The 27,662-nt window shown below is 40.8% G+C and overlaps 7 protein-coding genes across 27 annotated transcripts in view, besides 2 other annotated features; 4 read left to right on the top strand and 3 right to left on the bottom strand.

Moving 5' to 3' along the window:
* Flo2 (Flotillin 2) overlaps window positions 1-1,095 on the bottom strand; it is a 94,571-nt gene extending 93,476 nt beyond the window's left edge. For 5 of the 8 annotated variants that reach the window (NM_001272624.2, NM_167415.3, NM_001272625.2 and 2 more), the window contains exon 1: window positions 1,048-1,095. The gene's annotated coding sequence lies outside the window, so the exon portion shown is untranslated. Of the gene's footprint in view, window positions 1-114; window positions 504-935 lie in introns of those variants that run through there. The other 3 variants (NM_167416.3, NM_167417.3, NM_001272626.2) reach the window with 2 other exon arrangements.
* Window positions 1,096-1,364: 269 nt separating this feature from the next.
* On the top strand, window positions 1,365-2,119 carry CG32590 (uncharacterized protein). The gene is made up of 2 exons (NM_167414.3): window positions 1,365-1,653; window positions 1,710-2,119. Exons 1-2 carry the CDS (start codon window positions 1,436-1,438, stop codon window positions 2,041-2,043), a joined length of 552 nt encoding a protein of 183 aa, NP_727796.1. The 5' UTR covers window positions 1,365-1,435; the 3' UTR covers window positions 2,044-2,119.
* Window positions 2,120-2,272: 153 nt separating this feature from the next.
* Window positions 2,273-3,000, top strand: Grx5 (Glutaredoxin 5). The gene is made up of 2 exons (NM_132746.3): window positions 2,273-2,657; window positions 2,718-3,000. The coding sequence occupies exons 1-2, from the start codon at window positions 2,369-2,371 to the stop codon at window positions 2,906-2,908; spliced, it is 480 nt and encodes a 159-aa protein (NP_572974.1). The 5' UTR covers window positions 2,273-2,368; the 3' UTR covers window positions 2,909-3,000.
* A 140-nt stretch (window positions 3,001-3,140) lies between these two features.
* On the bottom strand, window positions 3,141-3,746 carry CG14410 (uncharacterized protein; the record flags this gene model as incomplete). Its single annotated transcript, NM_132745.2, has 1 exon — window positions 3,141-3,746. One exon carries the CDS (start codon window positions 3,744-3,746, stop codon window positions 3,141-3,143), a length of 606 nt encoding a protein of 201 aa, NP_572973.2.
* A 462-nt stretch (window positions 3,747-4,208) lies between these two features.
* On the bottom strand, window positions 4,209-7,824 carry CG14411 (uncharacterized protein). Of its 4 annotated transcripts, none has more exons than NM_132744.3 (2): window positions 7,511-7,824; window positions 4,209-7,327 (listed from the first exon to the last, which is right to left on the bottom strand). In NM_132744.3, the coding sequence occupies exon 2, from the start codon at window positions 7,215-7,217 to the stop codon at window positions 4,686-4,688; it is 2,532 nt and encodes an 843-aa protein (NP_572972.1). In that variant the 5' UTR covers window positions 7,218-7,327; window positions 7,511-7,824; the 3' UTR covers window positions 4,209-4,685. The 4 variants fall into 4 exon arrangements, with proteins under 4 accessions (NP_572972.1, NP_996436.1, NP_001162756.1 ...); NM_206713.3 differs by having other exon boundaries at window positions 7,526-7,824; NM_001169285.2 differs by having other exon boundaries at window positions 4,584-7,327.
* A 613-nt stretch (window positions 7,825-8,437) lies between these two features.
* On the top strand, window positions 8,438-13,604 carry CG14408 (uncharacterized protein). 5 transcript variants are annotated; one of them, NM_001298318.1, is made up of 6 exons: window positions 8,438-8,730; window positions 8,805-8,867; window positions 8,961-9,379; window positions 9,964-10,038; window positions 10,124-11,335; window positions 12,440-13,604. In NM_001298318.1, exons 1-6 carry the CDS (start codon window positions 8,689-8,691, stop codon window positions 12,681-12,683), a joined length of 2,055 nt encoding a protein of 684 aa, NP_001285247.1. In that variant the 5' UTR covers window positions 8,438-8,688; the 3' UTR covers window positions 12,684-13,604. The 5 variants fall into 5 exon arrangements, with proteins under 5 accessions (NP_001285247.1, NP_001285248.1, NP_727792.2 ...); NM_001298319.1 differs by having other exon boundaries at window positions 9,971-10,038; window positions 12,440-13,413; NM_167413.4 differs by having other exon boundaries at window positions 12,440-13,413.
* A 793-nt stretch (window positions 13,605-14,397) lies between these two features.
* rut (rutabaga) overlaps window positions 14,398-27,662 on the top strand; it is a 38,596-nt gene continuing 25,331 nt past the window's right edge. For 4 of the 7 annotated variants that reach the window (NM_001258743.3, NM_001272619.2, NM_001298317.1 and 1 more), the window contains exons 1-2: window positions 14,398-14,509; window positions 15,544-15,682. The gene's annotated coding sequence lies outside the window, so the exon portion shown is untranslated. Of the gene's footprint in view, window positions 14,510-14,565; window positions 14,726-15,543; window positions 15,683-21,681; window positions 21,871-27,662 lie in introns of those variants that run through there. The other 3 variants (NM_001272621.2, NM_001272622.2, NM_001272620.2) reach the window with 2 other exon arrangements.
* Window positions 16,506-21,651: a mobile genetic element.
* Window positions 24,698-24,900: a mobile genetic element.

Here is a 27,662-nt window from a genome sequence, read left to right as displayed (position 1 = left end):
CTTTTTTTTTTGTTTTTGTTTTATATCGTTTTTATTAAAAGCTTTTTTTTATCTGTCTCTAGGGAGCAGCAACAACAATTAGCAATGTGCGGCAACTTGTTCTGCATATAATACCTGCTATATACAATACGTATATATATACGTATATTCTATAGTGTATCTGAACGATCGAATCGGAATGTGGTGCCTGGAATTAGGAACACTTGAGGAGTTTGGCGGGGTGGGGGGAAATGTAGAGCGGCCACTTGAAAATTGTAAACTGTGCTGGTGATTTTTATTAGTTTTATGGCGCTGCTGGGGGACTTTTGTGAGCAGCTCTCTATCAAAGTTCTAATAAAACACAAATAAGTTGCGAATAAAAAGTAGAGCAAGGGGGTGCGGCATGACGTAAGCAGCCATGTGTGCGTGTGTGTATGTGTGTGTGTGTGAGGGGGAGAGAGAGAAGGAGAGAGCGAGTACGTTAGAAGGAGAGCGAGAGATGGGGCGCGTCTTATCAATGAGCTCATCATTCTTGCACTGAGAAAAATCAGAACAAATTCCCAGCAACCACAACAACAACAAAAGAACACGGTGTGTATAAATACCAAACAACAAAAATAACCCGCACACACAGACACGCACACGCATACACACTAGAAAATTAACCCTTAGTGTGTGCGTGCATTCTGATTGGGGTGGCTGATTGGAGTTTCTAAATAAACAAAGTTTGTTATTGCCGCTTTGTTGTTGCTGTACCAATGTTTATTAGCAATTGTTTTTAGCTAGAACTCATGACTTAGACCGCGTTTAGCAAAAACCGGCTTTACACTAGATTATTCGTAAATCATCGAAATGCGAGCCGGGAAAAAAGTTTATCAGCATCCCACAGTTTGTTTTCCGTTTTTGTAGTTGTTGCTCTGCCACTGCAACTTCCAACTAGTTTTTCATTCACTCACTGGCACAGTAAAAAAAAAATTCAAAAAATATTTCGACTTTAATTGATCGCGTCGACGCAGTAAATTAATTCCTGATTTTCAATTAAAACGAATCAATTGACGAAATTTTTACCGTTCTTAAGAACCGAGTCCCTTTACGCTGGAGATGGAAAAACGCCGATTGTTTGCTTGCATCGATGCTGTCGCTTCAAAAAGTAAGATTATCGATTGTTAGCGATGTGTCGAACATCTCGACGATATTTTAACTATTTATAGTTTCAATTCGAATATATTTCAAGAAAATAAAATTAAAACGAATAATTCACTAGGTTTTTAATCAATGTTTTTATTCGCTTTCACACTTAATAATTTAACCAATAGTATTGTGCACCCCTCGTCACGTCCAGTCGATATGTATTGCATAGAATTAGCCAGTCTGGTTATCGATAACTAGTCCAACTGGAGTCTCGGATGTAAACAAAACTGAAATAAAAAACAAAAACAAGAGAGTGAATTTAACAATGTCGCGCGGCAACGAATTGGTATTCAAAGCGAAGAAAACATCAGAGAAGATATCGGAGAACATACACATATTCGCCAACGATCCATCGCTGGCGTTTTTCCGTGTGCAGGAGCACGTTCGCAAGGTTACCCCAGCGATTTTCGAGAAACGCGATGAAGTCTTTCAGCTGCAAAATAATCTCCAGGGACATTGCTATGATATGGAATACGGCATACAGTAGGATCAACTACTAAATAATAAAATAATATATAATTGAATCTATTTAACCGCAGAGCGCTGCGAACGATTGAAAAATCGGAGAGCATATTTGAGAACATCCAGGAAATGATCAAGGCTTCAATATTCCTCAAGCAGCAGCTAAAGTACGAGGAGAGCAGAAAGAAAGTGAAGAAGGATAGCACCAAATCTTCCGTCTACAAGCGATTCTCCGCCCATCTGGCACTGGATCTCCCGGATTTACCCGATTTCGGTGGCGTTATGCGGGAAACTAGCCAGCGAATGGAGAATATGATAGGTCCTGGCACGGCAACAGGACGTACTGAGGCCCAGGCCGCGACATCCAGTAATCCTGGCGAGCTCCAACGATCCTATACGACACTCCACTAGATTAAGTAGGTTCTAGCATTGTACTCATAGCTATGTATGCATTATTATTCTAAAATACATTTATTTTAATTGTAAGACATGTACTTTTATCATAACTGACTACTCCTGCTTTATAGTTTCTATAATATGCATAAAAAAAAGTATTAAAATATTATGAAAATTCTTGAAATGCTTATAATCGAAAACCGTTCGATAGTCGATAGGCCGTTCAGTCGCCACTCGAGCGAGCTATCGATACCTTTTTAGCTGACACTTGAACAGCACTTGTTTTATTAGATAATATTGCTAATATTATTATTACCTCGACCAAGTCGCTGCCGTCAAGATGAACCGAATTTGCCAGAGTCTCCGCCATCCGAGATACCAGATTCTCGCCACCACAGCACCGCAATCCCTGCTCACCCGCTTTCTTGCGGCGGATGCGGCCACCGGCGCGGCAGTGGACAAGGCGACAATGGACAAGCTGGTGCGCACCAACAAGGTGGTCGTCTTCATGAAGGGCAACCCACAGGCGCCACGCTGCGGCTTCAGCAATGCGGTGGTGCAGATTATGCGGATGCACGGTGTCCAGTACGATGCCCACGATGTGCTGCAAAACGAGTCCCTGCGACAGGGTGAGTACGCTCCACATATGCATTAGCGTGCCAGCGTTAAACCTTATTGCTTGCGTGCAGGTGTCAAGGACTACACCGACTGGCCGACCATTCCGCAGGTGTTCATCAATGGCGAATTTGTCGGCGGTTGCGACATCCTGCTGCAGATGCACCAGAGCGGCGATCTCATCGAGGAGCTCAAGAAGGCGGGCATCATTTCGGAGCTGCTGAAAGCGGAGGAGGCTAAGCAGCAGGACGACAAGGCTAAGTGATGATTCAAAAAGAGCGCCCAAAGATCAAATTCCCTTCCTAAATCTGTTAGTCACGCAACGTTTTTATTATTAAATGTTTAACTCATAACGACAATGGTGTGCGTTGTTCCGTGTGATTTAAATGGCAGCCAATGGCATATAATCGCAGGCGCTCATTTATGATTGTGATTAAGATATAGCAGGCTTTGTAAAAGTACCATTATAATGTAAGCAAGCATTCTATAGGATGAATTCAGTTGCGCGTCCTGCGCCTCTCGTCGATTTGCTGCAGGAGGCATAGGATTCGACTGCGTGCCTGCAGAGCATCGTCCACCTGCAAGAGGGAAAAGCACTGTTGTCGATGCTGCGGATTAGTCATATTCACCAGGATCTCCATCAGGTTGTCGGCTATGGAGTGGCGCATCGTTTCCTCCGATGGCATTGGTGGAATCACGCGACTTGGACGAGTTGGAGTCGATTGAGCGGGATTTCTAAGTGGCAACTGATTCCCGACGTACTGCTCTTCATTGGGATACTCATCAGTTTGCTTTTCCAGATCCTTTGGTACCTGATTTTCCATCTCAATATCTTGGTTCTCATTTAGAAGCATTTTCTGATTAATCTTTAAATATTCTGAATTGTCGAGTTTATCTGCAGTCTTTGCATCCTTTTCTGCTTTTAAAATGCGGTTGTTTGCCAGATTCTCAACTTTAACTTCCATTATTTCATGCTTTAAGTCCAAATATTTATCATTTCTTGTTGATAGCTTCTTATTTTGAGATTCATGATTCCGTTCTGTAATTATAATGATTTTCATTGTGTAATCCTTTATGTCCTTGAACGTATTTGTATTACCCATTTCGCTGAGTGTTTAATCTAGTTTCTCGTGCCAATAATAAATTATAATAATAGCATATTTATAAATTCATTATAACTTCTATGTGCTATGATTATAACTGAAAGTCCAAGCGAACTATAAAATGAAATCATAAATAAAAATCGGGAATTAAACAGTTATTTATCGAAGCTTGTAATTATGTTAACCCTTATATGGCTCCTTTTTTTTAAATTATAAAATCTTAAACTTTTTATTGAGTTACATTAAGAACCCAAAATTATTCAGAATAGCAAACACAAATCGTTTCGAAAGCCAAACTGTTAGTCAATTATTTTATCTTTTCAATTATCCAACTATCCACTTCAATTTAAAATCATAAGCTTACATATTAATGCGATTTTTTTTGCTGACTCACCCATATATATTCATAGTTCCTAATTCGTTTAATTCTCAAAAGTTGCCGCAATCAGAACACATTTTGTTGATTTTACACATTTGATTTATTTAAATATACATATCGATCAATAGTCTTTCATATATTTAGTTACATACAATATAATACATATTGATTTAATTGGTGTTTTCGTACGTTTTCGTTTTTGCGGATTTGTGTTTTGAATTCGTTTTACATCAATTGCTTGTCGTTACGTTTGTTAATCGTATTATTTACGTTTAATTTTATAATGCAGCGATGCAATGCAGTTTGGTGGTAGTAAAACGAAATAAAAAAAAACTTATACCATAACTTGCTTATTAGTTAACAATAATCAAAAGTGTTAAAAGCGATATGCCATGTATATGTGAGGAAATTGCACCTCTGTGTGTGTGTGTGTGTGTGTGTTTTTTCTTCTTCTTCTCAAATTATATTCTGTTTTTTGTGTAATACTTCGAAAGTTCAGCGTTTTGAATAAACAAGTGGAACGAGTGTGTGTGTGGTGGTGTCTCCGATTTGTGTGCGGATCAGACAATGGACGACTTGTCCAGAAAGGATGAGGTCTCCATCAGCAGCTCGCTGCTGCTGCTCAGAATGTCGTACAGCTGGAGCGGTGCATCTCCGGCGATGGGATTCCCGAAGGGAAAGAACGACGACAGGGTCGATAGCTGCAGATTGCCGGTAACCGATGTGAGTCCGCTAGTGGGTGTGGCGGCCTTCGCCGTCGGCTTCCTGCGCCGCTCCACACCGTCGACGAACTCGGCCTCGTCCTCCTTGTCGGGCTTCTCGTCCTTGTGCTGATTGGGACGCGATTCGCCGGCGAACTCGTAATACGCATCGGGTAGATCGTCAAAGTTTTGATAATCCAGGCAGCGCTGTACCTTTGCTATGTTGCTCAGCAGCAGGCGATGATAGAGATCCACCTGCGGCTGGCCGCCGCCGCGTATATCCAAAATGGGCAGCCAGCGGTAGTAGCACTGATCCCACACCTGCAGATCGAAGATGCGATGTGCCGGCTGCAGGTAACGATCCTGCGGCACTGACGAAGCGGTCGCAAAGAGCTGCGGATTGATGGTGTTGCGCGAGGGTGTGACACCACTAGCGGCGCCATGCGCTCCCTTACTACCCACCGCCAGGGATCTGCGATGCGCCACGGCAGCCGCCTGGGCGCCAAGATCGCCCCTTTGGCGCTGGTACAGCGGATTGCTAAAGAACATTTTGTCCTTGTCCGAGAACTGCTCGCCCCAATCCCAAACGGGACGCAGGACGAGCTGCGAGTCGGTCACCGCCTTCAGTCGCTGGGCCTGCGTATCGAACTGGAAGGTATCGAAGATGGGCATGAAGCACGAGTCCCACAGCGTGGTCAGGTATGTCTGCGTGAACTCGAACTCGTCGGGGAACTGCTGCAACAGCTGCCACACGCAATCGAGGAAGAGCAGAAACACTGGACTCTGTTCGCTGTCGAATAGTTCGGCATTACCGCCGGCCGGCTGGGCAGGATAGACATGACCCAGGCGTCGCTGAAACGGATGCTCCAGGGCCACCCACTCCTTCTGCACCAGCGATTGGAAGCCATCGATAGTACGGAAATGCGGATCGAGCAATAGCTGCGCCAGACTGCTAATCACACAGCAGAGATCACGGCCATTCGACTCCTGGAGGACACAGGTAACGCCGCTGCGCAGCGTGGCAGACGCTTCACTAGCATAGCGTAGGCACAACGACACATAGAACAGCCAGTTGGTCTTTTCGAGTAGTCCCAGGTACTTGTCATCCTGCAGCATAAACTTCTCCGGCGTTTCCGGCGTGCATAGGCGCCTCAGCTTCTGATAGGCGCGCAGCACATCCTGAATGCTCGGCAGGCGATCCGTCAGCTGTAGGAGCTTCAGCTGTCGCCCCGCATCACATTTGCGCACCAGCTCCAGCATCACATTCTCCGATTTGGTGTCCTGCTGCGCAGCCGGCTGCAGTTCAGCTAATCTGACCAGTGCCGCGCTGCTCCCATAGCTATACACCCAGAAGGCAGCTCGTGAATCGCAGAAGGCGCGCGACAGATCCAGGAATCGATCCACGCTGCAGCTCTTCGGTATGACAAAATGCGGCGGCACAGTGTACTTGCCCGCCTGGAGGGGATTCTGCAGCAGCTGGACACTGGCACAGCTAACCACCTGCCACTCGGTGGCGCCGCAGCGTATCAGCTCTCTGGCCCAGTCGTTTTTCGTCGCATACATACTAGTGCCGGATGCGCCCAGTGTCGAATAGTATGGCTCTCGATGAGCATAGGCGAAGCTCAGATCATGCCGCATTGGATAAGCGAAACGCACCAGGGCCGAGGCAATCAGTTTGCCCTGATCACTGGCCCCAAACATCTTCGAATCCTGCTGCTGGAAGGCGAATTTCAGCAGGCGAAAGTTCTTGCACACGATATGCAGGGCGGCGATGCGACCGCTGATGTTCTGCTGCTTGAAGGGCTCCAGTTTTTTGCGCCTGCTCATGCCCGCATGGCTGGCCATGCCTCGCGCCGCCTGCAGCGCACTGGCCGCCCGTCCCAGCTCGGTAATGGTATAGATATGATCGATGTTGTTTAGCGTAATCTCATTGCGGCCCAAATAGGTATTCTCCTGATATAGATCGATCAGTGGCGCTGTGATCGCTTGATTACGCTTTTCATGCAGCGGCACAAAGGCCAGCTTAAAATTGGTGACACTCAACAGTCCGAAGGTGGCCTCTTTGTGATGACGATCCGCTGGCGTACCGGACGCAGATGATATGGCGCTGAGCGTAGAGCCACTGCCTCCGCTGCTGTCCATCGGATCGATCGGTGAGTACATGTAGGCTGGTGCCGATGCCACTATCTGCTCGCCGTGCAGCAGTCGCGGCTTGGCCAGATGGACGTCCCTCAAATCGCTGGGCAGGCACCATTCGTTCGTGTCCGCTGTGGCGCGCAAATCTCCGGGTAGCGGTGCCACATAGCTGGTGAAGGTGTTGCGCTTGTGGTGGTCAGCATTTCCGGCGGATCCCGCTCCCCCGTGGCCGCTGCCACCGCCGCCCGTGGCCATTATTTAGTCGGTGGTACGTTGTTGGAATATTCAATTATTCACCACTTCCTGTCTGGCGGGGAGGGGGGGGGTGGGTGTCGGCGCTAGCTTTACCGTTATTCCGCTGCTGTCTGTGTGCCATGCAAGCAACGAAAGAAAGCGGAATTTGGAGCAAATGAATATATGACAAATGGAAACAGATGAGGTGACAAGTGGAGCAGCAAAACTCGAATTATCGAATCTTTTCCATTCACGTTATTTTCGAGGGGGGGGGGGGGGTGTGATAAGTTTTTATCAGTTGGAACGCAACTTACCGTTCGGATTACTACCTGTGTGTGCGTGTGTGTGCGAGCGATCGCCGTTTTGTTGTTGCCGCTGCCGCTGCTGCTGCTGCGGCTGTTGTCTCTGGATTTTGGATTTTGGTATTTCGGATTTCGAACTTCGAATGCGTTTCGAGCGGGGTCACTCGTTGTTGGGGTCATCCAAGTGCACCATCTGGCGCCTGCACACACGCACCGTCGCTCGCAATGTGCATTTATTTACTTATTTTTATTCGCGCACTTGGTCGCCACAATTCATACGACACACTGACACACACACGCACACACATGCACGCACATGACACTAGGTGCAATCGGTGCTGTGTGACCAGGCGCCGTCGATTCCAGTATTTCGTGAGCGCGTCAAGCAAACGGCGATGACTAAGCGTTGCTCGTGGAACGATGGAAAGTGAAAAGTGTGGCAGTTCTTTTTAATTTTAATTTGCTTTAGAATTTTACATTATTTTATTTATTTAGTTTTTCGTTTGGCGGTGAATTCGAATAAAATAAAAATGATTAATCTTACTATCTACCACGACTTAAGTTTATAGGACTCAAGAAGGTATATAAAATATGCAATTAAAAAGAATTGCAATTGAATAGACTACCTTAAAGGTAATTTCTTTAAGGACATTTCAGAAAATTTTATAGAATAATTATTCACAGTTTTTGAGATAATGGCATTACAGTGGGAACCGCCCATATTCTGAGTTCCAATCGCAAGTGAATAAAAGAAATTTGTTTGTTTTTATTTGATATCTCGTAATAATATATTCGTAATAACTGAGAAATTTTTTTTATTTACTTATCGATATTTGCCTAGGAATAGAAGATAACGATAGTTTCTACGCGCTTTGCAACGGTAAAAAGCAGCTGACCAGAGCTTTTTGCGCTTGCCAAACGCAAAAGCTCCGGAGCGTGTTGTCATAATTGTGTCTGCAAAAGCTCGCTTGATTCCATTCCACGATTGATTCGATTTGCTTTGCTTTTGCTATTCGCGATGTGCCGTGGAAAATGAATCGCATTCCCAGATGCAATTGACCCACTGAACGAGCCCGCTGCCCCGCTGCCCTGCTGCACTGCATCCATTACGGCAACTCCACGGTGAAATCCAGGCAAGACCCGAGAATCGACCACCCCAATCCCCCTCCCCCACAAATCAGCCAGGCACCATGTCAACGGAGAGCAACACGCCCGTGGATCCGAGGGTCCAGGTAGGTACCACCTACACACATACATACATACACCTACATATGCCAAACAACCTAATCCTCGGGAGCCCGCTTAGGTGGAGCTGGAGAAGCTGAACTCCGCCACGGACAACATCAACCGATACGAAGTGGAGCTCGATGTGAGTGGGCGAGTATTGATTTTTCCCCAGTTACCCCAGTTACTTACCATTATTGCTTGCGATCTCTGTCCCAAAACAAACCAAAAAAAAAAGGAGGCCAAGTGCGAATTCAAGCGTTTGCTGGCGGAAAGTGTGGTGAGAATCAAGGCAGCCGCCCACAAGCTGGGCAACTCGATTGATGCCGCCAAGCCGTACTACGAATCTCGCATCTACGCCGCCCAGTTGGCCAAGGAAACGCAATTGGCCGCCGCCAACCACGAGAAGGCCAAGTCCATTCATGCCGCCGCCAAGGAGATGGTCTACCTGGCCGAACAGGGTCTGGGCGAGAAGTCGACGCTGGACACCGCCTGCCAGGAGATGCTTAGCCACGCCGCCAGCAAGGTCAATCAGTCCCAGCTGGAGGTCACCGACACCCGCAATGCCCTCAAGATGTGCCAGCTGAAGCTCGAGGTGGCCAATAACCGGGTCGGCAAGCTCCAGGGTCAGCTTAAGCAAGCGCTTCGGGCATCCAGGTAAAGTTCATGGGGTTCCCTTCAAGGAATACTGCTTAAGAACCAAGAACCAGGTCACAGAAACCTCTTTCCACCGAAAGTCGAATGCTGGTGACCCAGAAACTCCATTCGATTTTGAATCAATTTGTTATAAAGAATTTAGAAACATTACTTTCAAAATATTCAACAGAAAGTTGCAGAAAACTATTTCAAATTTCTGAGATGATCTCTTTTATTTTGCATTAAGAAAACTCCAGAGAATTTGCAATCTTTTAAATCATATATTACTTTGTGAAAAATAACAGTAAGAGTTAGATGAAATATTAGGTTTTGATCTTAAGGCTAATATTTTTTTTTACCAAACTGCAAGTTGACATAGTTTTTAAAACTCACGATGCTTATAAGCAAATATACCTGAAATCCTGAGAAATTTTCGAATTTCGGTCTTTTGCCGAACTTACGCTTTTCTTATTAAACTTGTTTTTTGGTTTACTTTTAAGTTTTATATTTGTTTATTAAATTCTAATTTGTTGTATGCCTTTTTGTTTTGTTTTTTCTTTTTCCGGTGGACTGCCCTGTCTTCCGAACTTTTATCTTCCTTTTAGATTGCAGCTCAAGCGCAATTTACTTTTGTTGAGATATTTTAGCATTATGCACGCTTTGTATTGTACCCTCTGTTCGTGAGTATCGCCGATTTGATTTGGCCACATGTAGGCAGGCACTGCGACTAACCTAATCCGCTGGAATCCTTCCCCGATACCATAGGCCATACTACGAGACCCGGGCGAACTACAATGGACTGCTGAAGGCCCAGAAGACGCGCGTCAACGAGCTGGAGGCGAAGGTCAGTGCGGCGAAGTTAACGTACAACGAGGCGCTTAAGAATCTGGAACAGATTTCGGAGGACATTCACCGTCAGCGACAGCAGCGCAATAATCTGCTCAACTACGAGGCCATGCTGCGTCAGGTGGATGCCGTGGACACGTTGACGGCGGGTCTGGAGAGGAGCTCCTGCGGAACTGCTGCCAATCGCCAGGATCTCGAGGCGAAGGCAGCCGCCGAGGAGCAGAAGCACGTGGAGGCGGAGGCGGAGGAGGAGGAGGAGGAGTACCTGCGCATGCCCGAGCGTCTGGGTCACCACGAGTGCCCCCACCTGCTAACCGATTTCGAGGCGGTGCTCACCTTCCCGCAGAAACTGGCCGGTGGCATGCACAAGTCGGCCAGCACAGGTGCTGCGGCGGATGGGGAAGCCGGATTGGGACCGCTGGGCCTGCACGCTCCATACGAGGTGAAGTCGGGCAGCGGATCTCTGGCATCGGGATCCGCTTCCGTCTCAACTTCGGCTGGCGGTGCTCCGGCGGACAACGACATTGAGCAGTGGACGGAGATCCGGCTATCGCATTCGGATAGCACCAGTTCCAGCTACTCCAATCAGTCGCTGCTCGAGCAGCAGGGCCTGGATTCCACGGGCGGCATGTCCGGCGGCTTGGGTCTCGGCCTGGCCAGGAATCATCTCGATGCAGATGCCCAGTCCCAGCACTCGACCTCGTCGTCCGATGAGCCCAAGCGCAAGGTGACCTGCACGACGATATTCCAGGACGATAGCAGTGCATCCAGCGGCGGTGGCCAGCAGATGAGCCGCAAGCAGAGCCTCAGCCAGTGGTTGTCCCGCTCGAATAGCTTCAAGGGCAGCGGACGTCGCCAGAGCCTCGATCTGCTAATCGATGCCGGCGACAAGGTGAAGGATGTGTTTAGCTACGGCTTCCAGAAGGTGGGACGCAGCCTGGAGCGACGCAACAGCGAATCGGAGATGTCCGGCGATTGTGCAGCCGAAGGTGATGCACTGCTCGGCGGCACAACGGACGCACTGGCGCTGAGCGGTGGCGGAGCATCCGGCGGAACCGGCAGTGCAACCGGTGCAGCAGGTTCCGGTTCAGGATCTGGCGGCGGTGCCGGTGATTTTTTCCTCTTCAGCAGGTCAGTAGACGGTAATGGGGCAAAGGGTGGCGGTCGTAGTCTGCTCAACTCGCTGCACAGCCGCCTTGCCAAGCTCATTTGAACTCAGAACTCAGAAATCGGATTTCGATTCCGAAACCGAATTTGAATTTGAATTTGAATTTGAATTTCGAAAAAATATATGTATACCCGAACCGAAACAGCGATGATCAGCGCAATTTTTGCACCCATCTAATCCAACCAACCAACCAACTACAAAAATGAACCACCAACCAACCAACTGCAAAATTTATAAAATAGTACTCAATTTACTAATTACTAATATGAACGAATTGGCTGCTTTGATTTGGTCTCTGCTTTTGCTACTTTCAATCTCACAAAAATATATCTTTCAAAAAAAAACTAACTGCAACAACTACAACAACAACAGCAACAACAAGAACAACAACAACAACAACAAAAGCACGAACGCACACTCGCTTTAACCTCAAATTCTGTATGTACTGCTCAAAACGCAAAAACCAAAATCGAGAAATATCTGTTGTGTTTTTGTTTCTAAACGTTACCTTTTTCCCACTCATTAATCGCTTTGAATCGCTATTGCCTTCTCCCTCTAAGCCGAGTCATCTTCATATCGCTATCCCTGTCTAATTGAATGTACCTACGTTGAATAGCCTGTACTCTAGTTTTCAAAATTACCACTTTTGAGTTTAGTTGAATTTGAAAGTTATCTTAGGGGATCTGCCCATGAACTTAAATCTTATTATTTCAATTGAAAACTTTTTAATAAGAGTCTTTTGAAATTAGTTTTCCAAGTCTGTGAAGTATATTATACTATAATGGATCATAAGTATATAAAGGTATACACAAAGTGTATTATTTGCCAATTTGTATTATTTTCTTCATTGTTTTTAAATGAACTTGTAGAACTTGGAGTACCGGTTATCTGTAAGTCGGATAACATCGACTTTTTTTTGTTTAAGTGTTGTAATTGCTTACCTGTCCTATCACCCACTGTATATCATATGTGTACCCAATTATCTATCTATCGAATCTCAGTTCTGTGTTTTTCGTTCAGTTTTAACTATGCAAAGCTATTACATACAAAACTAACTAACTTTGCAGATCTTCAGAGCCAAAAGAGTTACTGTCCGATGAGCAGGTTGAGAATTTACTATTAAATCACTTGGTGGATGAGAATGGTGCCATTATAGTGGAGGAACTCAAATCGCCAACAACAACCACAAGCATGTACCACACACACCAACATCAACAGCAACAGCAACAACAACAACAGAATCAGCAGCAGAAGCAACAACAAAAGCAACACCACCAGGCACTAAACGTGGTTGGAGCCTTGCTGTTTTGAGCCGACAGCGAAATACCCTACACTTAGAAAAAAAAATCAACACCAAAACCGCCTCACCATCACACACACACACACACACACACATGAATGCGGTGATGGGAAAAGTCACTTTTAAATGAATAATTGCAATATAGTTCATAGATAATGATCGAAAGTGCCACAAGAAGTATTTAAAGTTTCAAAACTATGCACTATTTTTGAGCATTTTTGTAACGGAATTTTCGAAAGTACCTTTCTTCAATTTAGAAAACTCTTGTTTGGCCGCTGACACAACTTCCCCCATCACTGCACGCATACAAATATGAAAATTATGGCAAAATTTTACTCTATGAGTATTAGGGCATACTTACGATCGATCCAAAAAATCCAATTAGTCAAAAGCGTAGCGTACATATCATTCAAATACAAAAAGACATCAATCCCAGGTGGATCGAAATGGATGCGAGATGATGGATGAGCCAGCAGGAATCTTTTTAAATCCACACCAACGCACTCAGGCACGTGTGGCAAACTATGTTCTAATCCTAAATAAATGATGTGCAATAATTTAGTTTATGTAGTGGCATATACATAATTAAGAAAGTTACATTTTATGCTGTTTACAAAAAGCAAATAACTAAATGCTAGTCAACAAAAACGAAATCAGTTTAATAGTTTTAGTGTGTACGAGCTAAATATTCGGCAAAATGATTTACAAGAAACCCACAAAAATACATAAGAGTGTACAAATAATGGTAAATGTGGTGTGCACTGAAAGAAAACGAGGAGTGCGTTGACAATTCGCACCAAAAGCCGAATCAGCAATATTACTTTATGGAGACATTTGAAATACAAGCGACTTGCAAATTGTCCGCGAATTCTTCGGTTTTCTTCTGTTTGCGCCACTGAGTGTTAAATAATTGCATATATAAATACCTGCATAAAATTATATGAAGTGTATTATACAAAACTGAATGTTTCATTTCGAAAACTGGGCAGTTAGTGAATAAAATGGGGCTGCCATTTTTAATTGGTAACTATAAAGCTTTAGTTTCATTCTTTGTTATAATACGTAAAAAATCAACTTTAAAATTGACTAGTTTGTGTTATGTTATTAAATAATATAGCATTGCCTTTTAACGGTTTTCTATTTTAGAAATTTCATTTGACCACCATTCTTCAGCCTTTTGGTATTTTCTAGTTTAGTATTTCCTACCAAATAAAAAACTTATTCTATGATTATGCCCATTAATTTTTACTCAAATCCCATTTAAAATTTTTGATTAATTGGTGTATATTTTAACTTAATATTAAAAACTATATTCAAAATCAATAAGTAATCTATAATAACACAGTACCTAGAAAACCAGCTGATTGCTGATAATATGTAAGACATGGCGATAGACTTTTGAAAGCTTTTGCATTTCAACTTTTATTCGCCATACAAGTTGCATATAAGTGAACATGTACGCATTAAGATCAGGAACTTTAAAAACCACAACGTTCGATCTCCATCTATCAATTTGAAATTGGTATATATTGTAAATAACGCTGATAATAGGATTTAAAATCACACCAGCTGATATACGATATATCGATTGGGCTATCGCAAGCAGTGGCGCCCCATCTCTACGATAGTGCTTTCGCTGCACGCCGACGAACGCTTCGTGCAACTTCGTGCAGCTTCGTGCCACTCGGTTCGCAGTGGTTCGCTACGAACCGCCGACGGACGCTTTAGTTTGGCTGCAACGCTTTGCTGAGAACAGACCAAATCCGAAGCGAGCGGAGCCGAAGAGAAACCGAACAAACCAAACAAACCAAGCCAAACAATCCGAAGAAATCGCGTCGTGAGTTGTGTGGAAGGAAAAGCGGTTAAATAACGCGGCGATCTTAACTGTTGTTCTTCTTTTTTTTTTTCGGTGCTGGTGTATTTGCACATTCTACTTTTTTTTTCGTTCTATAAAGTGCCACTTTGTGTGTCTCGCTGGTCGTTTGTTTTCTTTTTGTCGTGGGAAATGCGCGCGCGCATTTAAGAAGTGGCAGGAAAACTCCAAACGCAGCTGGTAAAGATTCAAGTTTTCCAAAAAAAAAAAAAAAATAATAATAAAAGAAAACCAACAAGAAAAACCGAAAACCCAAAAAACAACAAAAAACACGAATGCATTGCCAGCAGATGATAAAGAAGGAGAGCAAGAAGAAGAGCGCACCGCGACGCCTTCTGCTGTTGTGGTTGTTGTTGCCGTTCTTGGCCGTGTTTGTTGTTGTCGTTGTTGCCGCTTTTATCTGCATTGTCTTGCGTCTTAACTCGTTTCGCTTTGGCCTTTTCGGCTCTCCTCTCTCCCCGTTTTCCACACTCCCCCACTCTTCTCATCATGCCAATGCGTGTGTGTGTGTGTGTGTGTGTGTGTGCCGTCCATGGATGCGCTTTGCCACTGGCTTTTCCCTCTCTTCTCCACGTTCCTCTGTCTCTTTGCCACACACACGCCTTTTTTCGGCTTACGGCGGCGGCAGCAGCGGCAACAACAACAACAACAAGCTGCCGCAAAAAATCGATAACGGTATTGGCAGCGGCGGCAGCACAAGAAAACGGCAACAACTTCCGCTTCCCCAAAAGTTGCAAAATGTCACCTGCCCCAAGGATTAGATAATCAAAAAGGGCACGCGAAGAGAGAGAGCAAAGAAAAGCAATAACCAAGGGAGAGAGAGAGAGAGAGAGTGTGTGGGAGTGGGCTTAGGCTTGGGCTTGCCACGCCCCCCGCCTTAAAGCGTGGCTGTCACAATTCTTGTTTTAATTAAGAGCCAAACATTCAATTACAACTCGCTTGCTCTCTCACTCGCTCCCTATCGCTGTCTCATTCGCACCCTCTTACTCTCCGCTCAGCCATCTATGCATCTTGGACCTACAACAACAATAATAACAACAACAACAACAAGAGATACAGAACAAGGAGGCAAAAAAGTAACAGAAGAAGAAGAAGCAGCAGCAGTCAACTTGCAACACAATCGTTGTTGCTTTTTGGGTAAGTGTTTTCCTTTGACGAAATTCAGTTTGAGATACTAAGATACTTTTGCATCTCTGAAGTACATATATACGTAGTTATGGATAAGATACACATGAAATCGGGAGAAGGTTGAAACGTTTTTATTCATTTTAATATTTAATACAAATTAGAATATGAGTAAAGTAAATATTATATTTTCTCAATACATGTATATAAAATTTAATATTTTATTGAAAAGAAAGAAAGAAAGAAAGAAAGCAAAAATAGAATGAAAAATATAATCGAAAATCCTATTTAAATAACATGAATATTATTATATATGTAGAACTGAAATTTTATCCAAAAAAGGAAAATAAAATTAATATTAGTACTAACTACTTATAGCGTTTTTCATAAACAATTATTATCTTTAAATTGTTGTTTAACTAGATTCCAGTTGGATATAACACAAATCCGTCAACTTTAACTGCTGATCGTTATTAGCTTACTTTTTATTGTTTCGATAAAAAGTAAGACTTTTAGTTTATGACCAATCATTTTTACGATGATCATACATTTATGGCTATTAATAACAACTACTTAACTGTGTATTTGACTAACTAATGACTTGACTAGATAATTGTAGCTTCTAAGCCAGTTTAAATGGCTTCTATTCATAGATTTTCACTAGGGATTTCGAATTATTTAGCTCATTTATTATCTGAATCATTAGGGCGATGGCTATAAATAATTGCAACCCTTTTAACAAATTGCCTTTAATATTATAGTTTTAAATTGTGTGTGCTGCAGCAGCTGACACATGTGTTTTCTTTTCGCCCCGCCGACTTTTCATATTTGTGTTTGTTGGAATATACTATTCAACCTACAAAAATAACGTTAAACAACACTACTTTATATTTGATATGAATGGCCACACCTTTTATGCCATAAAACATATTGTAAGAGAATACCACTCTTTTTATTCCTTCTTTCCTTCTTGTACGTTTTTTGCTGTGAGTAGGTCGTGGTGCTGGTGTTGCAGTTGAAATAACTTAAAATATAAATCATAAAACTCAAACATAAACTTGACTATTTATTTATTTATTAAGAAAGGAAATATAAATTATAAATTACAACAGGTTATGGGCCCAGTCCATGCCTAATAAACAATTAAATTGTGAATTAAAGATTGTGAAAATAAATTGTGAAATAGCATTTTTTTCACATTCTTGTGAAATAGCTTTTTTTTTCACATTCTTGTGAAATTATTTCCTTCTCAGAATTTGAGTGAAAAATGGACAAGGCTAAACGTAATATTAAGCCGTTTGATGGCGAGAAGTACGCGATTTGGAAATTTAGAATTAGGGCTCTTTTAGCCGAGCAAGATGTGCTTAAAGTAGTTGATGGTTTAATGCCTAACGAGGTAGATGACTCCTGGAAAAAGGCAGAGCGTTGTGCAAAAAGTACAATAATAGAGTACCTAAGCGACTCGTTTTTAAATTTCGCAACAAGCGACATTACGGCGCGTCAGATTCTTGAGAATTTGGACGCCGTTTATGAACGAAAAAGTTTGGCGTCGCAACTGGCGCTGCGAAAACGTTTGCTTTCTCTGAAGCTATCGAGTGAGATGTCACTATTAAGCCATTTTCATATTTTTGACGAACTTATAAGTGAATTGTTGGCAGCTGGTGCAAAAATAGAAGAGATGGATAAAATTTCTCATCTACTGATCACATTGCCTTCGTGTTACGATGGAATTATTACAGCGATAGAGACATTATCTGAAGAAAATTTGACATTGGCGTTTGTGAAAAATAGATTGCTGGATCAAGAAATTAAAATTAAAAATGACCACAACGATACAAGCAAGAAAGTTATGAACGCGATCGTGCACAACAATAATAACACTTATAAAAATAATTTGTTTAAAAATCGGGTAACTAAACCAAAGAAAATATTCAAGGGAAATTCAAAGTATAAAGTCAAGTGTCACCACTGTGGCAGAGAAGGCCACATTAAAAAAGATTGTTTCCATTATAAAAGAATATTAAATAATAAAAATAAAGAAAATGAAAAACAAGTTCAAACTGCAACATCACACGGCATTGCGTTTATGGTAAAAGAAGTGAATAATACTTCAGTGATGGACAACTGCGGGTTTGTCCTTGATTCTGGTGCTAGTGACCATCTTATAAATGATGAGTCGCTGTATACCGACAGTGTGGAGGTTGTGCCTCCACTTAAGATTGCAGTGGCCAAGCAAGGCGAATTTATTTATGCCACTAAGCGTGGTATTGTCCGACTACGGAATGACCATGAGATTACACTGGAGGATGTACTCTTTTGTAAGGAAGCTGCTGGTAATTTGATGTCCGTAAAGCGTCTCCAAGAGGCAGGAATGTCGATCGAATTTGACAAAAGCGGTGTAACCATTTCGAAAAATGGGTTAATGGTTGTCAAAAATTCAGGTATGTTAAACAATGTACCTGTGATCAATTTTCAAGCATATTCTATAAATGCTAAGCATAAAAATAATTTTCGTTTATGGCATGAGAGGTTTGGCCATATAAGCGATGGCAAATTATTAGAAATAAAACGAAAGAATATGTTTAGTGATCAAAGTCTTCTAAACAACTTAGAGTTATCATGTGAAATTTGTGAACCCTGTTTAAATGGTAAACAGGCAAGACTTCCTTTTAAACAATTGAAAGATAAGACCCATATTAAAAGACCACTTTTTGTAGTACACTCAGATGTCTGTGGGCCTATTACTCCAGTTACTTTAGATGATAAAAATTATTTTGTGATCTTTGTTGATCAGTTTACACATTATTGTGTAACTTATTTAATTAAATATAAATCTGATGTGTTTAGCATGTTTCAAGATTTTGTAGCCAAGAGTGAAGCTCATTTTAATTTAAAGGTTGTGTACTTATACATTGACAATGGTAGAGAATACTTGTCAAATGAGATGAGACAATTTTGTGTTAAGAAAGGAATTTCTTATCACTTAACAGTGCCACATACACCTCAGTTAAATGGTGTTTCTGAGAGAATGATAAGAACCATTACGGAAAAAGCTCGAACCATGGTTAGTGGTGCAAAGCTAGATAAAAGCTTTTGGGGCGAAGCAGTATTAACTGCTACTTATTTAATCAACAGAATTCCTAGCAGAGCACTTGTTGATAGTTCAAAGACCCCATATGAGATGTGGCACAATAAGAAGCCATACTTAAAACATTTGAGAGTGTTTGGTGCAACTGTTTATGTGCATATTAAAAACAAACAAGGAAAGTTTGATGATAAATCATTTAAAAGTATTTTTGTGGGCTATGAACCCAATGGTTTTAAGTTGTGGGATGCTGTAAATGAAAAATTTATTGTCGCAAGAGATGTTGTTGTCGATGAAACCAATATGGTTAATTCTAGAGCTGTTAAATTTGAAACAGTGTTCCTGAAAGATAGTAAGGAAAGTGAAAATAAAAATTTTCCGAATGACAGTAGGAAAATAATACAAACAGAGTTCCCGAATGAGAGTAAGGAATGCGACAACATACAATTCCTGAAAGATAGTAAGGAAAGTGAAAATAAAAATTTTCCGAATGACAGTAGGAAAATAATACAAACAGAATTCCCGAATGAGAGTAAGGAATGCGACAACATACAATTCCTGAAAGATAGTAAGGAAAGTAATAAATATTTTCTGAATGAGAGTAAGAAAAGAAAGCGAGATGATCACCTGAATGAAAGTAAGGGATCAGGCAACCCGAATGAGAGTAGGGAAAGTGAAACAGCAGAGCACTTAAAAGAAATTGGAATTGATAATCCAACTAAAAATGATGGCATAGAAATTATTAATAGAAGAAGTGAGAGATTAAAGACTAAGCCTCAGATATCCTATAATGAAGAGGATAATAGTCTAAATAAAGTTGTTCTAAATGCTCACACTATATTTAACGATGTCCCAAATTCATTTGATGAAATTCAATATAGGGATGATAAATCTTCTTGGGAAGAAGCCATCAATACAGAGTTAAATGCTCATAAAATTAATAATACTTGGACAATTACAAAAAGGCCTGAAAACAAAAATATTGTAGATAGCAGATGGGTATTTTCTGTTAAATATAATGAACTTGGAAATCCAATTAGATACAAAGCTAGATTGGTTGCACGAGGATTCACTCAAAAATACCAAATAGACTATGAAGAGACATTTGCTCCTGTAGCTAGAATTTCAAGTTTCCGATTTATATTGTCATTAGTAATACAGTATAACTTGAAAGTCCATCAAATGGATGTAAAAACAGCTTTCTTAAATGGCACGTTAAAAGAGGAAATTTATATGAGACTTCCTCAAGGTATATCGTGTAATAGTGACAATGTGTGTAAATTGAATAAGGCAATTTACGGACTCAAGCAAGCGGCTAGATGCTGGTTTGAAGTATTTGAGCAAGCATTGAAAGAGTGTGAGTTTGTAAACTCTTCAGTTGATCGCTGTATATATATTTTAGACAAAGGTAACATCAATGAAAACATATATGTATTATTATATGTAGATGATGTGGTTATAGCTACAGGAGATATGACAAGAATGAATAACTTCAAAAGGTATTTAATGGAAAAGTTTAGGATGACTGACCTAAATGAAATAAAACATTTTATTGGAATTAGGATAGAGATGCAGGAAGATAAAATCTATTTAAGCCAATCTGCATATGTTAAAAAAATTTTAAGTAAATTTAACATGGAAAATTGTAATGCAGTTAGTACTCCTTTACCTAGTAAAATAAATTATGAATTACTTAATTCAGATGAAGACTGCAATACCCCATGCCGTAGCCTCATAGGATGTTTAATGTACATAATGCTTTGTACACGCCCAGATTTAACTACTGCAGTAAATATCTTGAGCAGATATAGTAGCAAAAATAACTCCGAATTATGGCAGAACTTAAAAAGAGTTCTTAGATATTTGAAGGGCACTATCGATATGAAATTGATTTTTAAAAAGAACTTGGCATTTGAAAATAAAATTATTGGTTATGTGGATTCTGATTGGGCTGGTAGTGAAATTGATAGAAAAAGTACAACAGGGTATTTATTCAAAATGTTTGATTTTAATCTCATTTGTTGGAATACAAAGAGACAGAACTCAGTAGCAGCCTCATCAACTGAAGCTGAGTATATGGCCCTATTTGAAGCCGTGAGAGAAGCTCTATGGCTTAAATTTTTATTAACTAGTATTAACATTAAACTAGAAAACCCCATTAAAATTTACGAAGACAATCAAGGCTGTATTAGCATAGCAAACAACCCCTCATGTCATAAACGAGCTAAACATATTGATATTAAATATCATTTTGCCAGAGAGCAAGTTCAGAATAATGTGATTTGTCTTGAGTATATTCCTACAGAGAATCAACTGGCTGACATATTTACAAAACCGTTGCCTGCTGCGAGATTTGTGGAGTTACGAGACAAATTGGGTTTGCTGCAAGACGACCAATCGAATGCTGAATGAAATTTTTATATATATTTTTCAAATTTAAATTCCTGTAAACATATTTTGTTACAATGATCTGATCGGGTTTTTCTGGGTTTTCCCCGTATCCTCGCAGCAAATGCTGGATCAGTTAACACTTCCCAGAATGCACACCACCCACATTTGATAGTTACTAATGAATATTATTGTTATGTTTTTAATTATAGACGTTATTTTTGAGGGGGCGTGTTGGAATATACTATTCAACCTACAAAAATAACGTTAAACAACACTACTTTATATTTGATATGAATGGCCACACCTTTTATGCCATAAAACATATTGTAAGAGAATACCACTCTTTTTATTCCTTCTTTCCTTCTTGTACGTTTTTTGCTGTGAGTAGGTCGTGGTGCTGGTGTTGCAGTTGAAATAACTTAAAATATAAATCATAAAACTCAAACATAAACTTGACTATTTATTTATTTATTAAGAAAGGAAATATAAATTATAAATTACAACAGTGTTATACATATTTATGTTCGCGGCAGTGAGAAATGCGACAAGCCTCCGTAAAATCACGGGATTGTGGATTCGTTTGATATTGCTATTTTTAAATGATCTCCAGGCCGGCATGGCGAGATGATCTCCCTGGGGAAGAATGCCCCATCTCCAAACAAACGTTTCTCCAGAGAATTTCGCTTTGATGTGTGCCTGCGTCTTGGCCACATCGCATTTATTGGTAAGAGCACTCGGTGCATTGGCCGTCTTGGCCTTCGAAGTCGCTAAAAACCATAGTTACACGCTGCACAATGCAGCCTCTTCACATGCGACTGTTTCTTTTTTGCATTATATTTTATAAATATTTCACTTACTGCGTATCCACAAAAAGGTCACTGCGGGTTCGTTTTCATTTTGAGTTCAAGGATATGGGTCGAGTGGCTTGCTTGGGTTTCCAAACATGTGCGACTTATGGCCCATCAACACCCACAGATTATCGTTTTTTGGACGCAACAAACACAACAAAAATATTTAAAATATTTTTAAATTTGCCAGAAACTACATTTAAGATATGAGAAATCTGTCGTTATTTATGACAATTTGAAAATATGATTTAGTTTAGATAAACACAGCTTGGATAAATCTTTTATAGTCATAGTCATTAAGAAATATTCGTCTAATATCGATTGTATATATCTGTTCTAACAATCTGTAGAATGTCTTTACGATTTGAAGTTTCTTATGCAACATAGTAGTTGGACAACATTCACAATTCTCCACACATCATCATCATCATCATCATCATCATCCCCATAACCACATCCCCTGAATCCGATGAAGAAGCTACGCTTTTTCTGACTACGTAGTGCCACTGTTGACACGCTCCAAAGTGTTTGCCTGAACCCACAAGGCACCTACAGAATTAACATGGGCACACGGAAAGAAAATAAGCTCAATAACCAACAAAACAAATATTTGTATTAATAATAAACGTAGATGGAAGCTAGCTTTACCAAAACACGTGGCAGTTTTTGGTTCTTAAATCTAAACGCATTGTATCAGAATTAATATCAAAGTCAATAATGACTTAGTCAAAAAAAGTCAAAAAAAAAACAATATATATAATAAATATAAATATATTATTTTGTTAATTAAGTGTGCAAGGGTATTGCAACATCGACTATCAGAAATATTTTGCCTAAGTCAGCAAGTTATGACACATCTTAAAATTATTGACAAATGCTACTTTAGCGTTGCTAAACACCTATATTAATGTTGACATAAAAGATACTTTGTAGTATTTCAATTAATAAATATATTCTCAATAAGTGCAGCAGTGTTAACGATCAAGAGAAACATGTTTTTTTTTTTTTTGCTACTTGCAACTTTCCGTAGATACATTTTCAAGGAACGACGTGCTCCATTTTCGTCTGTGCAGCATCCAGAGGCACATGGGCTCCAGCCCATATCATCCATCGGCAGCCACATCTTCATCGTCTTCAGCATCTTTGCGGCGGGGCAAAGTGTGTTCTAACGGTTCAATGAACTGTGACTGTGACCACAGAATCTCGCAGATGCAAAACTTCTCATTGTTCCGTACGCACTGCCAATTTACACAAAGCCGCGTTGTTCAACTTTGCAGCCTCACTGAAAAAATAGGAGCACGTAAAACAAAAGGGGTTTCAAAAGACTTGCAAGAATTAGCAAAATTTTGATTAATATATTTAACAGCATATTTAAGAGGAACAAGTTCGATTATGATTCGAAAAGATTCTACTTTTCTCAAATTGCAAGAATTTAGGTTATTAGTAGGATATTGCAAATAAACTATACAAAGTTAATCACATTGAAAAGCACAAATCAAAGTGCTTCAAAAATGTTGTAGGAAAATTTTCCAATTCGATTTTCCATTATGGCATTCCTCATACAAATCGTAAATCATGGCGCCGCTCGCGAATTCAATTAACTTTAGCACACAGACAAAAACATGGCCAAAGATTTTTAATTGACTCGCCACATTTTCGATTTAAAATTTTTTTTTTTTGTATTCAAAGGTTCAATATTTTGCTCACGACTTTTGAAAATAGAGTACTTAAAGTAAGCGAAGTAACAGCGAATTCGATATTGAATGAAATTATACAAAATTGCAGCTTGTCAAAAAATATATATATACATATACATACTCAATACAAACGAATCTTACTTGGTGGTAACATATAAAGTTTTGAATTGAAAGTGTATTAAAGTTGATGATGATTGAAGTACTATTAAACGAAACATATTTTACAATTGAAACAAGTTAGTCAGTAATGGTAGTGGGACTTCGCCTAGGGTATTACCGCATCGGCTTAGCCACGTTAATGTGGTTCGTTTTTCGAACTATTCCTGCCTGAAATGTACAAATTCTTGTTGCTCTTGACGCGGACTGTGCGTTTGTGGCCAGGTGACGAAGCCGTCATCGTTGCAGGGAACGTGACATGCATGCAAATTGTGCATTGACGCGACACCGAGAGTGCAACCTCAACCTCAGACCCGCAGAAATAAATAAATAAACTGAAATACGAAAATAAAACAAAATGGGCGAAAAAAAAAATAAAAAAAGACCTGCGGCGATAAGGCGAATAGGTGCCGAAAGAGTCAGTTGCCTCTAACCTTCGGCGAAGTGAGCTAAATTGCTTGACAACAAACCGTCGCCTTTGGAAATCGCCACTGAAAAGTGCAAGTGGGCGGCTGGCTGATGGGGCGGGCAGTCGTGCCATTGAAACCGAGCGATGAATTACAAAAGAATCCACTTCCTACAATTTTCGCCGGCAAACAAGTTCTCCATGCACAGCAGGTAGAGAAGAAACTGCAATTCTTCCATCAAATTCGATCTATTTGCCAGGCTTGCAGGGAAGAAAGAGGTAGCGAAAGTATTTGCATTTTTTGTCAAGTTTATTTTTGGTTTATTTATTTATTTATTTGTACATTGTAGACATCCTATGCAGTAATTCTTCTCAAGTTAATAGTTTTTACACGCCTTACTCGTAGTGTAAAAGGGTATACTAAATATATTAGTAATCTATAAGTAATCAGGATCAATAGCCGAGTCGATCTGGTCATGTCCGTCTGTTTGTCCGTCCGTATGAACGTCAAGATCTCAGGAACCATACAAGCTAGAATGTTGAGATTAAGCATTTAGATTCTGAAAACCTAGTCAGATTTCAAGAAACAAGCTGAGTAACGGGTATCTGATAGTCGAGGAAATCGACTAAAGCATTCTCTCTTGTTGCTCCTCAAAAGTGCTTTTGAGCGAAGTAACTATTGCGATTTTGGGCAGAAGTATACGTGCAGCTCAAAATTCATTGGCAAGGCTACGACGACATTGTTTATGGTTAAATAATAAATTGAAAATAAGTTAAGTAATATTATTATGGCGACACAGTACTTGACTTTGACAACCTTTATGCACTTCATTCATATCATGCACAAGTGCCCATTACTTAACACGCGTCGAGCGAACAGCTTTTGTGGCTTTAAAAGTCAACGAGGATTGATTTTCTTGAGTTGTCAACTAGACTGCGGATATTTCTAGAAATTTGAGTATCTAAAGACTGAAGTAAAAAAGAAGTGATAAATTACAAGTTAATCACTGACCACTGCGGTCCACATAGTGACGAAGCGCACTAGGAGTCAAGTGGATAAATGGTAGTGAGTGCAACTACAGATCTTATCTAAGATTCGATTTGAGTTAGAGCAAAGACACTCTGCGCAGCAGTTCTAGTTGGTGAAGTTGGACTGTAGATAAATAGATAGAGTATTGTGAGTATTGTGGGCGGGGGAAGGGGGGGGGGTGTGTGTGTGTGCTCGGCGGGCTTGGTGGGGCACAGTCCAAACTGGTTCTCGTCGCAGTTTGCATGCCACATCCAATTGGTGGCGTATTTGGGTCGCAGTTGGCGGCAGCTCTCCATTGCAGTTGGCAAGTTGGCTGTTTTGCAGGCGTTGGCCAATTACGAGCACATATACGTTTCAATTGATTTCTAATTAACCATTTTGCATTTGCTGCGTGCCAGTGTCCATGTGTGAATGTTCTCACGTGTGCACTTGATCTGCTTCGGTACCATGTTTTATGTGCTCTAATGACACTAACCATGCTACATATCCTCCATGCTGCACCATGTGGCATTCAACCAGGTGTAAGGGTGTCGGCTTTTCCTATCTATTTAGCCATTTGTAGGTCAAGCTGCGTCTTTGTTCGCATTGTGTGGGCAGCGCAAGATGAGCAGCCATTGATATCAAGTATCCGACTAGTAGGCCAATATGCACTATATTCCATCACACTCGAGCATGAAGAAAGTGCTTTCCAAAGTGATAATCAATTCGACCTCAATTGGGTTTAAATAAATATTTGGGCTGTTACAAAAATGCATGGTAAATAATAATAAATATATATATATATAATATCTTGTTGCAAGATCAAGCTACAAAGTTTGAATTGTGTGAAATTATTCATACTGCAGTGTAATTTGTGAACCAATAGAATGGATTTTGAATCGATTATTATAGGTAATAACTATTTAAGTTCGGATGGAATAATTGTGGGAATATATAAAATGTATATACATATGTATATACCCTTTGTAAGAGTATAACCATTTGTAACTTTCCCATCTGTGCGAACAGTTTTGTTTTTTTTGCTGCCCCCGCCCGTTTTTCTTTGGGATTACTAAACGCCGTCGCAGATCAGACAAGACGCCCATATGCGAGTCAATTAGTGCATGTAGGCGCAAAAATTAATTTGTTCGCCGCCAAATGTGACACAGCCAGCAAAAACACATAGAGAAAACCCCATTCTCGCCATCTGAAAATTAACCAAACTGAAATTGTGAGAGAGAGATCTGCACAGCGAATCAATTAATGGGCATCAGATATAAATTGAGCCTAAATGGCTTCACTCTTGAGGAGCTGGAAACAATTTGAAATAATACCCTTTAGGTCAGGGAGTCCATGCACATTATGCAGCTAATCGAAAGGAAAGTGTATACAATTTTAGATCACATTTAATCGTTATTCGTCGTTGTAGTCATAAAATGTAATTAATTAACTTAAAGTGATGATATTTTAAGCCAGGCTTTTCGTACATGCTTCCTGTTGCCATTCAAAGTTTGATGAACTTTTGACCAGCCTGCGATGTTCCTGCTGCCGCCTGTGTGTTGGTGGGTAAATCAATCAGGCTTAAGTGCTGGCCAGCAATTCAATCTCCGCTCATTACAAAGCTCCTTAGATAGCGGTGGCTGTATCCGAAGTCTATTGGCCCGAATGAATAGTGCGTTGTGTGCAGCGAGTAGTGAGTAGTGAGTGGTGAGTAGTGAGTATCTGTGTGCGGACAGCGGAATGTGCTGGCAATTAAAATGAACTCACGCTGGCAACCCTGACAAAAAAAAAAAAAAAAAAAAAAAAACAACTGCAACTTCAAACTGCAACTGTGCAAAAATATCTGAACGGCAGCTGCTGGGAGTCGAAATCAAAAGTGAGATTGAAAAACCTGCCTGCTATATGAAATCTGGCTCCAAAGCCAAGCCACTTACACCAAAAGCGCGCGCATTGATTAAGTTTTGAGTTTGATTTTCATTTTGAACTGAAAAGATCAGAGAGAAAACAAGACACTTGCGCACGCGCAGCAAATTTGTAACGTTTGAGCCTCTAAACGAGCTGCGAATTGAAAAAAAAAGAAAAAACTAGACGCAGTGACAGCTGAAGACAGATCAAATTGACGAGATGGTAGCACTACACTTTTCATTCAAAATTCAATCTAGATTGAACGGAAATACCGGCTTAAGATATCGTAGAGAGTATCCTTCGCATGCATCGTTTACAATAATGCATATGAAATGATATAGGATTTAGTTTATAATCATATTCAGTTAGAGCAATACTTATTCACCATGCCACTCGCCTTCTAATCATATTGAACATTTTAATTTAGGCACTTTGCAATTCAATTTCATAACAAAGTCATAACTTGATCGTTGAGCATTGGATGGATGGGCTGAA

Source organism: Drosophila melanogaster, chromosome X (genome assembly GCF_000001215.4).
Source record: "Drosophila melanogaster chromosome X".
NCBI classification, from domain to species: domain Eukaryota; kingdom Metazoa; phylum Arthropoda; class Insecta; order Diptera; family Drosophilidae; genus Drosophila; species Drosophila melanogaster.
The sequence above is the reverse complement of the archived record's forward strand: the minus strand, read 5'-3'. Positions and strand labels throughout refer to the sequence as shown.